This window comes from Ursus maritimus, unplaced genomic scaffold, assembly GCF_017311325.1.
Source record: "Ursus maritimus isolate PB19 unplaced genomic scaffold, ASM1731132v1 scaffold_13, whole genome shotgun sequence".
NCBI classification, from domain to species: Eukaryota; Metazoa; Chordata; class Mammalia; order Carnivora; family Ursidae; genus Ursus; species Ursus maritimus.
Window position 1 is genome coordinate 31,958,222 of NW_024423675.1, and position 13,470 is coordinate 31,971,691.

General features: G+C 36.1%; 1 protein-coding gene across 1 annotated transcript in view; it reads right to left on the minus strand.

Moving 5' to 3' along the window:
* TRDN (triadin) overlaps positions 1–13,470 on the minus strand; it is a 276,837-nt gene that overhangs the window by 147,146 nt on the left and 116,221 nt on the right. Inside the window, 2 exon segments of the mRNA XM_040627484.1 lie at positions 12,374–12,433; positions 13,272–13,325. Coding sequence (XP_040483418.1) covers positions 12,374–12,433; positions 13,272–13,325 — 114 coding nt within the window.

Genomic DNA, 13,470 nt, shown 5'->3' on the forward strand with positions numbered 1-13,470 from the left:
GTGTGTGTGTGTGTGTGTGTGTGTGTGTGTGTGCTTGTGAAGATTTGAGTTTGTATTTTAATGAAATGTGAAATTTTATGAAATGTGAAATAAGCAAAGAGATAGATAGGTGTGGAGTTTCGACAGACATCAGAGCTGGAGACATACATTTGGAGACATACATACATTTCCCTCATTATCACAAAGGTGCTATTAAAACCATGGGCCTATATGAGGTCACATAGGAAGTTAAGTACAGAGAAAGGAAGACACTTAGAATTGAGCCCTGAAGTGCTTCCATATTTTACATACCAGAAAGAAAGGGAGGAATCCAGCAAAAGAGACCAAGGAAAAGTGACCAGAGAGGTTAAAAGGAAGGAAAAACTATGGTCCAAGAGGCTAAGTGAATAGAGAGCAACTGTCAAACGCTCTTGAGAACTGAGGATTCACAATCAGATTTGGTAACGTGGAGGTCAGTAGTGACAACAGGGATTGTATGGGGACAAAAGCTTGAGTTCAGCAGGTACGTGAGATACTGGAAGGAGAGTGTAGACAGCTCAGGAAGAGTTTTGCTCTAAGCAGATCTTAGAGATGGGATGCACTAAGGGGGATGCACCATCAACAGGAGAACTTTTTTTTTTTAATACATAAGAGATGGGATAGCATGTTGTGTGCTGCTGAGAATGACCAAAGAAGTCAAAATGAATTTGCAAAGGACTAAAATGCTGGAGCAACCAATATTCCCGAGTTAGCAGAGGAGGACAGCATCTTATGCACCAGTGCAAAGGTTGTTCCTATATTGCATTCAGCCAAGAAAGCTAAGGATACAAAGAGACAGATGAAGTATGTTAGTAGATTCAACGGTCAGAGCTCATAAGAGCTCTCTTTTAATTGTTATTTTCTTAGAGAACTAGGAAGCAAGATATTCAGCTGATAGAGAAGAAGGGTAGATAGATGGAGGTTGAGAAAAGGGTAAAGGTTTGGAAAAAGTAGTTTCAGAAAGAAGAGAGTGAACTAATAGTAGAATTCCATTCATAAAAGGAAATAGAATCGCAGGGCAGCATCATTTCAAAAGACTCAGCATTGACTCAACACATGTCACCAAGCCCGTGCTGCCTGTGAGGCACAGCAGGAAGTAGTATAAATTCCTAAGAACTTCGGTGCATATACATATTTTTAGGGAGTAGAGGGCCCAAGTATTTCAACATATTCTCTTGGTAGACTTGTTTCACATGTTCAGTTCCTTTGCCCCTTTGTCCTCTGACTGCTGTAACTTGAGTATGTACCTGCCTTTACATCTGCACAGTGTCTTTCAGGACAACTGTTTTTATCTTCTCTGCTCTTGATGCGTTTTGGCATTAGCTTTTTCATTTGTTCATCTTTGTGACCTTATATTCTAAGATTTATATAGCTCATAGGATATGGGCAGTGACTAACATAATTGCTATACTTTTTCCTGAGACTGAAATTATGTTTTGGAAAACGAAAGAGTTCTTTTAATTAGGGAAGTATTACATATGCTCCCATGACCCCTTCAATTAAAGAGGAAAATTTCCTAACACGTAACCACAATTCTTATTTTCGAGCCTGAACACTTTTGTTGTCTGAAAGCTTTTTCCCCTGTCTTTTGCACCATAAGTAACTGTTACACTATCCCTCCTACCTTAAGTTTATTGTCACTGGAATTTTTCCACTGAGCTGTCTCAAGATATTCTTACCCTGAGGAAAATTAATCATCCTTTCATATATATAATATATTTTATTTCCTTTTTTCACAGTGTCAGGGGTTTATGCAGACATCGATAACACATTCTCTGACTAGATTTGGAATAATGTTTTAAGTTCTAGCAGACAATCAGGAAAGTGTGAATTCAGAATTCAGCTTATATGCAATGACCATTTGCTCTGATCTCACTTCCTGGAATCGACTCTTAACCAAACTTTTATTTGGTTATAACTAACCAATTAGGGGAGTTTGACAGATGGCCAAATTTTAAATCATGATAATAAAAACCTTCATTTACAAGGTTAAATAATCTAGACATCAGTTTCACTAAGCCTGATGTTTAATATTGGAAAAATTGAGTCTGATCAGTCTCCTTAAATTCAATATAATCATTCTTCTCACAGGATTTACTTTCACAAATCCCAGAGACACCCACTCCTCTTCTGCTTGAATATTTGAAATGGTAGACTTCACTGACTGAAAAGATTCTTTTTTTTTTTAAGTTTTTGTTTTATTTTATTTAGTAATCTCTACACCCATGGTAGGGCTTGAACTCACAGCTCCAAGATCAAGAGTCTCATGCTTTTCTGACTGAGCTAGCCAGGCAACTCAGAGAAGATTCTTTACATAATCTTGAATATCCCACATTGTCTCTCCCTATCTTCCATGATTGAGTCCTAATTCTTGGAGGTAATAAAGAGTAAGTCTACACCTAGATAAGAGAGTACATCAAAGTTTTTAATATGGCTTTGATGTTCTCCCTGGTTTCTTATATCCATTTCATAGTCCCAAAGTACTCTTTTCCTGAATATAATCAGATTTGTTTTAAAAGATCTTTCCTAAAATCAAAGATTCTTATCCAAAGTACAGAGGAAGGATTTCACTCTTTTCTCTAGGTATATTTTAGTGGAAGAAATCTGCAACTTCATTTGCTCTTGTTTTCCACACTATACTACCCTATGTTGAGTTACTTTTCTAAAATACTTAAGTATTCTCCCCATAGATGGCAACTAAAAAAGTTGTCCTTTATTCTATTCTATAAATAAATTTTAAAAATTAAAATCACCTACCTAGAAATAAATTCTTGAAGAGAACTCCTATGTTTTGTTTCATTTCGTTTTGTTTTGTTTTCCCATGTAGTGACGGCTCCATTTTATTGTGGTTTTATTATACTAATTTAGCTATCAGGGAATCAATCTCCCCTCTAATTTCAGTCCAAATATCTTGGACAAAGTTCATTTGTTCTGCTCAAGGGATAGAAACTAACCCTAACCTAAGACAGATTATTTCTTCATTCTCACCACAAAGGTTAGTTTAGAAATGGACCCATAGGACCAGTTTTACCCAAATCAGGTTTTCTGTTTGAGCTCTCTTTTTCCCACAGGACATAAACAAGAGAGGATGTAAGGCAGGCAGCACCTGATATGGCCAATTTGCAATCATTTGAGCCGATACCAAGAGAAATCACAGTCTAAAAAAATGGAGAGATAAATCTCATTTGGATGATATCATTTTACCCCTGGGTCAAGTTGACCTTGAAGAGAGTTTAATCTAGAACTGTAAATTGGATAAATAAATAAATTCCTTATTTTAAATGGCCTGCCACTTGTGAAAGCAAGTATCCTCAGTCATAAACTAGTTAAAATTTTATGTGCTCCAATCTCCATCCTGTTTAAAAATATGTTAAATGCATCTAGGTCATATGCCTAATGACATAAGTCTGTGGCATTCCTGTTCTAAATGTCTAATAGGCAACCTACCAGGAAAGAGACACAGTTTCCATACTTATGCCTTGCTCTCAGTGTGAGCTCTTGTATCCGCCCTATTGGGGCAGTGCTCACAGTACGTTATAAATGTCTATTTATTTTCCTCTTTTCCAAGGTCTTTAAGAACAAGTGCCATGTCTGTTATACCGATCTATCTCCAATATTTAGCAGATTTCCTTGCCAATATTATACTCTTAGTAAATATTTGCCGACTGAAAGAAGGAAGGAAAGCAGGATTTCTAAAAGAAAAAGAATTAGGCCCACAATATATTCTCTTTATTTCTTTCCTCGATGTTTATGCCTGTCTGTAATATGACCTCAAACTAATAAGAGAAAAAAGAAAAGAAAGAAAGGACAAAGACAAAGACACTAAAGCAATCTACAATCATCATTTCCTAGAGTTGGCAAAAAAATATTTGAGGGTTGCAAAAGACAATGGGATTTCTTTGGTGAACTCCTACTGCCTTTACTAACTGGTTACCATGGCCAAGTTACTTAACTGCTCCAATTTTGGGTTCTATAAAACGGGCATTATATTCCCCATCCCAAGAGTTGTTGCAAGGATTAAACGAGAAAACAGTGAATATATTTAACTGTCACTACTTTAAAAATGCTCCTGATAAAAAGACTACATATTGTCACAATTTGCTAAGCTATTTTGAAAGTTTGCTTTTGGTAAACTGGGAGAAGCTGAACTTGAAGGAAATATCATTTATAGTTTTTAGGCTTTGCTTTCACAGAATGAAAAATCTTATAGATTTTAGGACATATAATTTTTAAAAATTAGTAGATATTTCACAACTATATGCTTAAATGTGTATCTCAGATCACAAGGAAAACTCAGGCTATGTAATTCCCTAACAAACTAGTCAAAATACCTCCACGTTTTCTAATAAAAAATCTTATTTCTAATTGATATCTCACTTCTTGTACCACTTTGCAAATCATCTCATTAAAATTTAATTTATGATGTTTACAAGAGACCACTTTGTTTTGATGTTAAATTAAATTATTTTGTTTCTTATTTTTTTCAGAAAATAATTCATTCTGAATGTAAACTGTAGTTAAAAATAATTTATCTAATATGGGTACAGGAAATACTTAAAATATCGATATGCTCATGCAAACAAAGAAATACTTGCAGTCTACTTACTGATTCTTTCTCATATGTATCTTAATCCTCCCTCTTGAAAGTATTTCACAAAATGCAACACAACTCAAGTTTAGGGGTTATTTTCTTTCTGTCTTAATTGGGAGGGTAGTTCTGATTATAGTAAGTATTAAGAAGATTGAAAGTAGTCACTTGTGTACCAGTCCCTTTTTTTCCAGGCTTAATGTGTTTTAATAGAAACCTTTTTCCCTTTCTGAGGTTTAAGATGTATTTTAAATTCTTTTTTAAATTGAAATACCTTTGCTTCATGTTAGCATTGGGCCCAAACACACTTTTGCATTGTTCAAACCAAAAGCTAGAACACGGAGGGTTATCTCCAGAGATCCCACAGCATGGCATGATATTACTTCTCTCTCACCTTCTCCGAGGCAGTTGAGTTTCTATGTGGCTAATCCAGTTGTGATATAAGAGGTAATCAAAGCTATCATATTAAGTAACAAGTCAGCAGACATTCCTGTATTGTTCCATTACAAAATCCTTGCCCTCTAGAGAATAAGCAACTCTTGTCTTACATCTCTGTGATTACAAAACGCTTTAAAATATATTCTTTTGCCTTTAAGGCAATCCAAGCATTGTAAATGCTTTTAATATAGTCAAGCTGCCATCATCTGAACTCCAACTTGCAACCTAATCTATACGGGAGCAAAATGCTAACTTGAAAGGCATATACTGTTGCCTTATAATTACAGAGCACCCCTAAGTCAAAGCTAGAAATTATTAATTAGATCCGGTCTATTTGTGCCAGATTTCCCATTATTTACTTGCCTCAACAAATTTTTTAATAATTTCATTTAAAGCGTGCATTAATATAACTGCTCTGATACCACTCAAAAGTGTGTGAAGTATCCGTTTCTTTGTAACTTGATATTAACTGGTAGATTACTACAAAATTTGTAGAACTCTGGAAAAAAATTAATCTAGGTTTCAAAGTGTTTCACAAATAATACTTAGCTGATATATTTGTCAAATCCTTCCCAAATACATATGTGCAAAATACAATATTCAAATATAAGATAACTTTCTAAAACCAAGTACTTTTCAAATAGAGAGGAAGAGATAGAGTGAGCATAAAAACCTATAATAATCTTCTCAAAATATACGTCTGAAAATAGAAATTTGCTCTTTTACACTAAAACTTAGCAGCGAAAGCATATGAAAGATACTATGTATTGCCTTACCCAGTGATATCTGTACATATATTTCAAGGAAGTTACTTTTAATTACGTATAAATTTATTTTAGTGGTCTGTAATCTGCCATGTAAATTATTTGGAGCTCTAGTAGCTAGAACAATCTGTTACAAAAGATTCATAGAGTAAAATAGATGCTATTCTATGTCTGGTAGGCATAAAATTTAATGACGTATTCAAAGCTATATGGTTCTATAAAGTATTATTTACAATTTTTCAATGACAAAAGTAGACTTATATAGAGAAATGAAATCAAATAGTCAAAGATATTAGTTTGTGCAGAATTTAATTGTATTTGCCCCAGACAATAATTGAAAATATGCTATGGAAATAGATAGGGTTGCATTCTTTAAAACAGCATAAACCTTATGAGTTTTTGTGGGTTTTTTATGAATGAATAATTTTTTAAAAACAGTAAAGTACTTCTCACAAACTTACCTTTTACCAGTCAGTGAACATCAAGGACGTTTTGATACGTCTTTTTCTAAAACTGAGGTTTTCAACTCAGATTGTATTTACTGTTGGAGTTCTAGTTTTATCACCAGAGTTGCCTAATCTTACATTGTATATCTTGCAAATGCATGCTTCTTTTTATAAGGCAATCTAGAATGATTCTTCTTCATAACTTGAAAGCACCAACTTTTTACTACTGGACCATCTGTGGCATTATCTCCAAAAAAGCAGAATATTTTTTTCACCCATGTCCTCATCAAAAATGAATTCTAAATTATCTCTTAGACTTCCATTTATCCCCTGTCCCTTGGAGCACCAGTCTCTCACATTGTGTTTATGACCATAGGCTCTAAATTCACCTCCCAAAACAAAGCTAAACAAGACAAGAAAGAGTATTTACTTTTCCTATAGACACAATTAAAAAACCATCACTGCTTTCTTCTCCATTTTGCACTGCCCTGCAATCTGGCTTTCTTCTTGCACTCCAGAGGAGGTGCTCTCATCTTTCCTGTCCTCCTATCACAGCTTCTAAAAAACATTCCAAGGTTGATGACTTTGTGATTCTTGAACCATCCATTTCTGAAATGTCTCTAATACTGAACTCTTTTGCTTTTCCTTTAACCTCGCCAACAATTCCTTTCAGCCTCTTTTGCTTTATGTTCCATTATCTAATCTCTACATGTTGGAATTCCCCAGGCCTTGATTCTGTATCCCACTCTCTTTTTCTTTTGACAGTGTCTCTGGGTAATCTCATCTATTCCCAGGGCAATAACTATGATCTATATGGATTTCTGTATTTGTAGCTCTACTTCAGAATCCCCTCTGAGAGCCAGACCCATATATCTGACTGCCTCTTCATTGTATATGGGTTAAAATCCTGACCCTGACATTTACAAACTGTGTGACCCTGGGCAAGTTACTTAACCTCTCTGTGTCTTAGGTTGCTTAATTTATAATAGGATTATAACAGTTTGTTTATTCATTTACTATAAAGATTGAATGAGTTAGTATTGTAAAACAATTAAAATAGTTACTGATACAAACCATGAATGATATGTCACATACACTTGAAACTTAACATACTCAAGAGGAAACTCTAGATTGTTTCTATCACAGCTGTTCCCTATATAGGCTTCCCCATCTCAATAAATGATACCATCCTTTAACTAGCTTACCTCTTCCCTTTTCTCCCTCTTACCCATTATCAAAATGAGTGTATACTTGTATAAAACATAGATCAGAATGTTTTCCTACACTGCTAATACCCTTCAAGTGTTTCCTATCACACTTTCAATAAATACAAACACCTACATACGTCCCTGCATATTCTGACCCCTTATACTATTTCCTCTAAGACATATGCCCATATACATTGTCATACACATGTGCGCGCACGCACACACACACGTACACACACCATACTCACACATCACATAAAGATGCATATATCAATGGCTGGATCCTTCCAATTTATCAGATTCCAATTTAACTGTTTTCTCTTAGAAAAGTCTGCTCTAACAAGCTAATCTATTTAAATAGCTCCTCAGCTTTCTGTCATTACCCCAAATTTGTTTCCCCTATGGGCCTCACCCCAAGTTGTACTTATGGACGTTATGTTCACTAATTCACTGTGTGCCTCCCTTCTCAAATAGTTACCTCCATTAGGGCTTATGTTCATTTATCCACCGCTGTGTACTCAGCTCCTAGTACAACGGTGGGAGGTAGTAGGCATTAAGTGAATGTGTCCTGCAAGAATGCATGCAAGAATAAATGAATGAGTGAAGCTGCCATTTTCTAGCAACTATCCCAGAAAAATTAGTCCGGTTTTTCAGGATCTTGCTTGTAATTTATAGTCCTATTGAGATAATTCTTGGGGAAAAAAATCATGTTGCAAAGTGTGATAATGAAACATCATTTTAAGCCATTATCAGTTATCATGTCAAAATCATCTTCATAATTAATAGGCTCATAAACATTACAGGGTGGTAATGAATTTAACTCCAAAAAGTGTATAATAACTTATAACTCCAAAAAGGCCGATCTGAGAGAAATGAATCATAGTTTTGACCCACTTCTATGATGGTCTATGTGTTTTCTCCGGGTTAAAACTGTTTTCATTACAAGGAAAAGTAACTTTTAACTTTTTTTAATCATTATCATCTCATCAAGCACTAAGAAAATTATCTCTTCCAAAATGTTATTTTGTGAAATGAAGAGGAAGAATTTCCATGCTTGTTTGACCTACGGTTTAGGTAAAGAACAACACAAACTCCATTTAAGTATGTCTCGTGGGCCCTTCAAATTGCCGCGTTTGTATCACCCTGCTTGATTGAGCCATCTTCGTGCAATTCAGGCCTTCAAAAACCTTCTCTTATTATATGAGTTTTATCTTACAAAACATTACTGTGTCTTTATGATAGAGACCTTGGATAGCCTCTTTCAACTTCCATTTTACCCTCCTTCCGGGTGGAAAAAATGGAATGCCCAAACCCCACATCTTCCAGACTCACTTGCGGTAGCTGTAATTCTACCAACTAGATGCGTCTCCAGGAGACGGAAAAGCAGAGATGTTTTGATGAAGGTTACTTGGAGGTGAGTCAGTCGCCAAGGCTGGCCTCAGCATTTCCAGCATCTGATCTGCGGGTGTTAAGAGAAGCTTCGGGGACTGAAGCAGCTTTCAGACCAGCTGACTTGTGACCTGGTCTCAACAATCCAGGAGCAGCAGCCCCTTGACTGGAGGTCTTCCAATCACCCCCTCCCCTCCCCCCTCCGTGTACGCATCCACTCTCCTGCACGGAAGCCCTTCTGCTTGTCCTAACTTGAGTGGTGTGTTAATGTCTAACGCTCAAAGCTGACATAAGCATAGGGAGACGGTTTTTAAAAGTTTTTATTTCCTTTCTTCATTGCTTTTTGTCCTGCTACTCAGGCTGAGAAATACCTCCTAACACTGTAAAAATATCCTGGTGACTTTTTTCCCCATTTCATCCGGGGTTTTTTAAGTGGCAGCTCTTTGTTTTCACCAGGACAATTTGAACTATATACAAAACAAGAGATTATTATAACGAACCCTGATGCACCGATTACCCAGTTCCAACCATTATTAATTTGTGAACTGGCAATTTGATATCCTGCAAAATCCCAGCCACATTTTCCCTAGCATCGATCATTTGCCAAGTGCGATTTACCAGTTTCAGGCAGTACAGGATCATTTATCAGCGAATTTAAGTCTTAGGTTCATTTGCATCTACATAATTATAATATATAAACGTAATAAAATAAAATAACCATATAATATATGGGTAACTTTATATGTTATATAAATGTAAATAGTATGAAAGTCAATATAAATACAATAAAATATGATAAAACCCCTAAGTGTCTAGGCATATATCATGCCTTGTAAATTTTCTGCTCTTTAGGGCTAGAGTAGTGGCATCACACATTCTGCCATATTCCTCCAACTATTTTAGGAAGAAATGACATATGTGCCCCAGCTCTTCAAGATTTCAGGTTATTTTCAATTTCTCTCATTATCTCAGGAAATGACTACTTCCATGTTTTAAACTGGCTGTTTTTAAACCATATTGCCTCTCACATGAAAATACAGTTGGAGAATTATTAAGCTCTAAAAAGAAACAAGAGTTAAAACCAGTATTAATTGAACCTCTGTGTCTGTTTCTCTCTCTGTCTCTCTCTCACACACATTCACACACACACACACACACACACACACACACACACAATTTTGAGAGTTTAGGGGTTAAGAGCTTGTAAACAAACAATTTATACATATTTCCATTAGGAAGTTGAACTAATTTTTAAGAGCCAATAGTATTTTGTGCCATCAAAAGTAAAAATGACAAACACACACATGGAAAACTGGTTCCAAGAAGGACAAAGTTATTTTTCAACACTGGCTGAGCAGTCCTCCCCAAGTATGCTGAGCGACCACCCAGTTCGTTCTCTGTGTCAATGGTTGAGCACATGAGCCCTGGCCTTGTCGGGAGTGAACGAATGAACTCTGACCTTGTGGGAAGTGATATTGGCATAATCAGTTCTCTTGCCAGTGGTGTACAACCTCGCTTTGACATGACTGGTGAGTTAATAACACAGGTCTCCCAGTAACAGAGAAATATCGAATTTTCCCACCACTCACTGTACATAAAGGTGTGCTGCCTTTCTCCCAAAAATCTGATACCAAACCCAAACGACAACCACACACATCGCTGAGTTTTGGTGAAAGTATTTTTCTGATTTTGCATTTGCAAACATATAACAAATACTTTGAAGGTTACAATTTAAAACTTCCTTCTGCAAATACTTGGCGAAACTGATGGTCCAGAAAGGAGAACCTTGTTTCCCTTTAGCACCCAATCATGGCACAGACATTCTGACCCAAGCAACCAAGTTCTCAGTATCATCATATAGTCAGAATTGCATTTCCCCTGTCTTATGATAAGATACATATTTCACCAGGGACATGAGGAAAGTTTTAAATCAAACAAAATAAATGAGTGTTCGATAATAACCACAGACTCCACAATAATACATCCTTAATGATAAAAATGTGGATGCAAAGTATTTGGCAATGAGTTCTCAGACCCACAGAACACCTGGAGGTCTCTTCCTGAGCATTTTATGAGTCCTATACCATCATGCAACTCTTACTATTTTATGATTTTTTTTTTACCCTGGTTACAGCATGATGTCGAGGATTTCCTGCAATTCCTATTTGCTACTTTCTAGTACCTAGTTTAGCATCCTATGGTCTCCCTTTCCAGGATCCTTCACCATCACCTTTTCCCTCCTGACATAGGCTATATACTCCCTAAGAAGCAAAAGGTTTTCACTGATGCCATCCAGTCCTGCTCTCCCCACACAACTGCCTACTTTGAAGCTCTCTCTCCAACCTCTCCTTCACTGAAGCTTACCTGCTGCCTCATTTTCTAGGGCATTGTTTCCAGCCTATTATTACACAGAGAAGATCTGGAAATCTCATTCACTTTAAGTGTTAATAACTGAGAAGAATTAGTTTGCTACCCCAGACACACAAGCCCTAGGAGATTTGCATTTTAATAGAGGACAATTTCTTCATAACTCAAAGGAATGGAGTATCTCTAATGGTGGAATTTCAAGCATCGCTGACACCAGTGGAGGAAATATTTGGGGTGAGAACACTTAACACCAAACCATAATATTTCATGATATAAGACAACTATCTTTTTCACCTAGACTTAAGCTTAACCTGAATAGAAGCCGGTATTCATGTTTGAACAAGAATTAAAGCACAACTAAATAGAAAGCAAAAATCTAAGCTGTTGAACAATGTTATTTCTTAATGGGCTGCATTATTCTCTCTGAGCTTCTTAGCTTTGCAAAGTGGTGTTATTATGCTCTTCTCAATTTCATTATGTCTTCACCAGGATGGCCTTCAAGTTCTCTTCAGCTTCACTAAACTTTAGACAGACTTCTCTCTGACCGTAGGCTCCTACCCCCCCTTTCCTTGGAGTATTTACTTCAGAAGACTTGTAATTGTAAATTCTTTCTCTGCTCCTTTGAGATAAAGATCTTAAAAGGCTCTTTCCAGTTTTCTGACTGGAGAATATCTTTCTCAGGGATGCGGGAGCCATCCCTTTGAAATGTAATCATCAGGAACAATAGTACCTCAATCGCCCATTTTCTGTGGGATGTAAGACTCTCACTCCTTTGGTGCCTTGCTCCTAGTTGTAAGCTACACTCCTGTCATTAAGTTACTAGTTAAGAAAAAAGTTTACTTTTGCTTTGAGAAGGCCAATTAGCACCCACAGATGGCTTACTACCGTCCGCCCCTTTGCAGCTCTTAAAAGCCCTCCTGCTTTTTATTTCAGTGAAATTGAGTTCAGAATGAGTTGTGACCTCTCTCCTCTATTACAACAGCCTTGAATAGAGTCTTCCTTGCATGCTTCATTTTGTCTGGAGCAATGTTTGCTTTGACAGCTTGCACATGGAGAGATTTAAGTACCTATATCCAATTTATTTACGTTGCCCCAAGATCTTCTCATGAACAAGCAGCGTGAACATAATCCGACTAAGGGAACAAAGTACCATACCTTTTTTTTTCACATCAATGGCAGTGTCCTTATCCATTTTCTTTTTGACATCTTCTTTTTCTGGTAGTAAAATGAGAAAATTATAGGCATCTACCTGGTTAATTCTCATATGTCAGGGCACACATGACTGCCATTACGGCATCCAACACATCTTTTGTAGAATAATCCGAAATCAGTGCCGTAGTCATGTCAAATATGAGTAAACTAACACCTTCATTGCAGAATAGTGGCTCTGGTGTGTTTTGTCTTCAGGAAGCGACAAAATTTTTGCTAAACTCAAAAAAAATTTTTTTTTCTCATGACAATGGAAATATTAAATGCCATTATTAATTATGGCATAATTTAATAGTTTTTCTGAAAGACATTAAAAGGAATATATTGAAAGTTTGCTGGGCTATCAGGCTATCAGGCTTCTGACAGGAAGCATGTCAGAAGCTCAGAAATCTCTGGAGCTTACTTAGGACCTCAGATACACTATGTGAACAAAACCATCTAAAAAAGTAACAAAATACAGCAAACCAGTCAACTAGTTTTCTCCCCCTATACAGTTGTCCTTTTGATAGATACTTTTTGTTAAACTGAATGAATAGGAATTCTCACATTTGCATTTGCAGTCAAATGAAGTACTGAATTAGAGAGAATTGAGTACCACTCCCCAGGAAGAAAAAAATTTAATCAGCAACAATTTGTAAAAAGTGTTTAGGCATGACTTTTCTTTTAAAATATTTATCAATTTCAACTTTATTTGGAATATTTATAAATCTCAAGAATGTTTGTTAGTAACAATAACAACAAAATTATTAATTATTATTCATTCTTTCCTAGAAAACAAGAACTTTGCCAGTGGCATTGTAAAGGAATACTAATTGACTTTGGTGTTAGTTTTTAAATTGCTTACCTTTCTTTTTTGTTTCAGAAGTCACTTTCTTCTCAGCTTTCTTCTTTTCCTCTTCTTTTTCTAGAGAAGAAAATTTAGTAGGAACCAAGATTTGAATGAAGCCCTGCTGTTAAGTCTGTTCTGCCTCCAGATAGCTTTGTGACTTTGAGCAAGTGATTTAATCTCACTAAGCCTTATTTTCCTCATTTGTAAAATAATA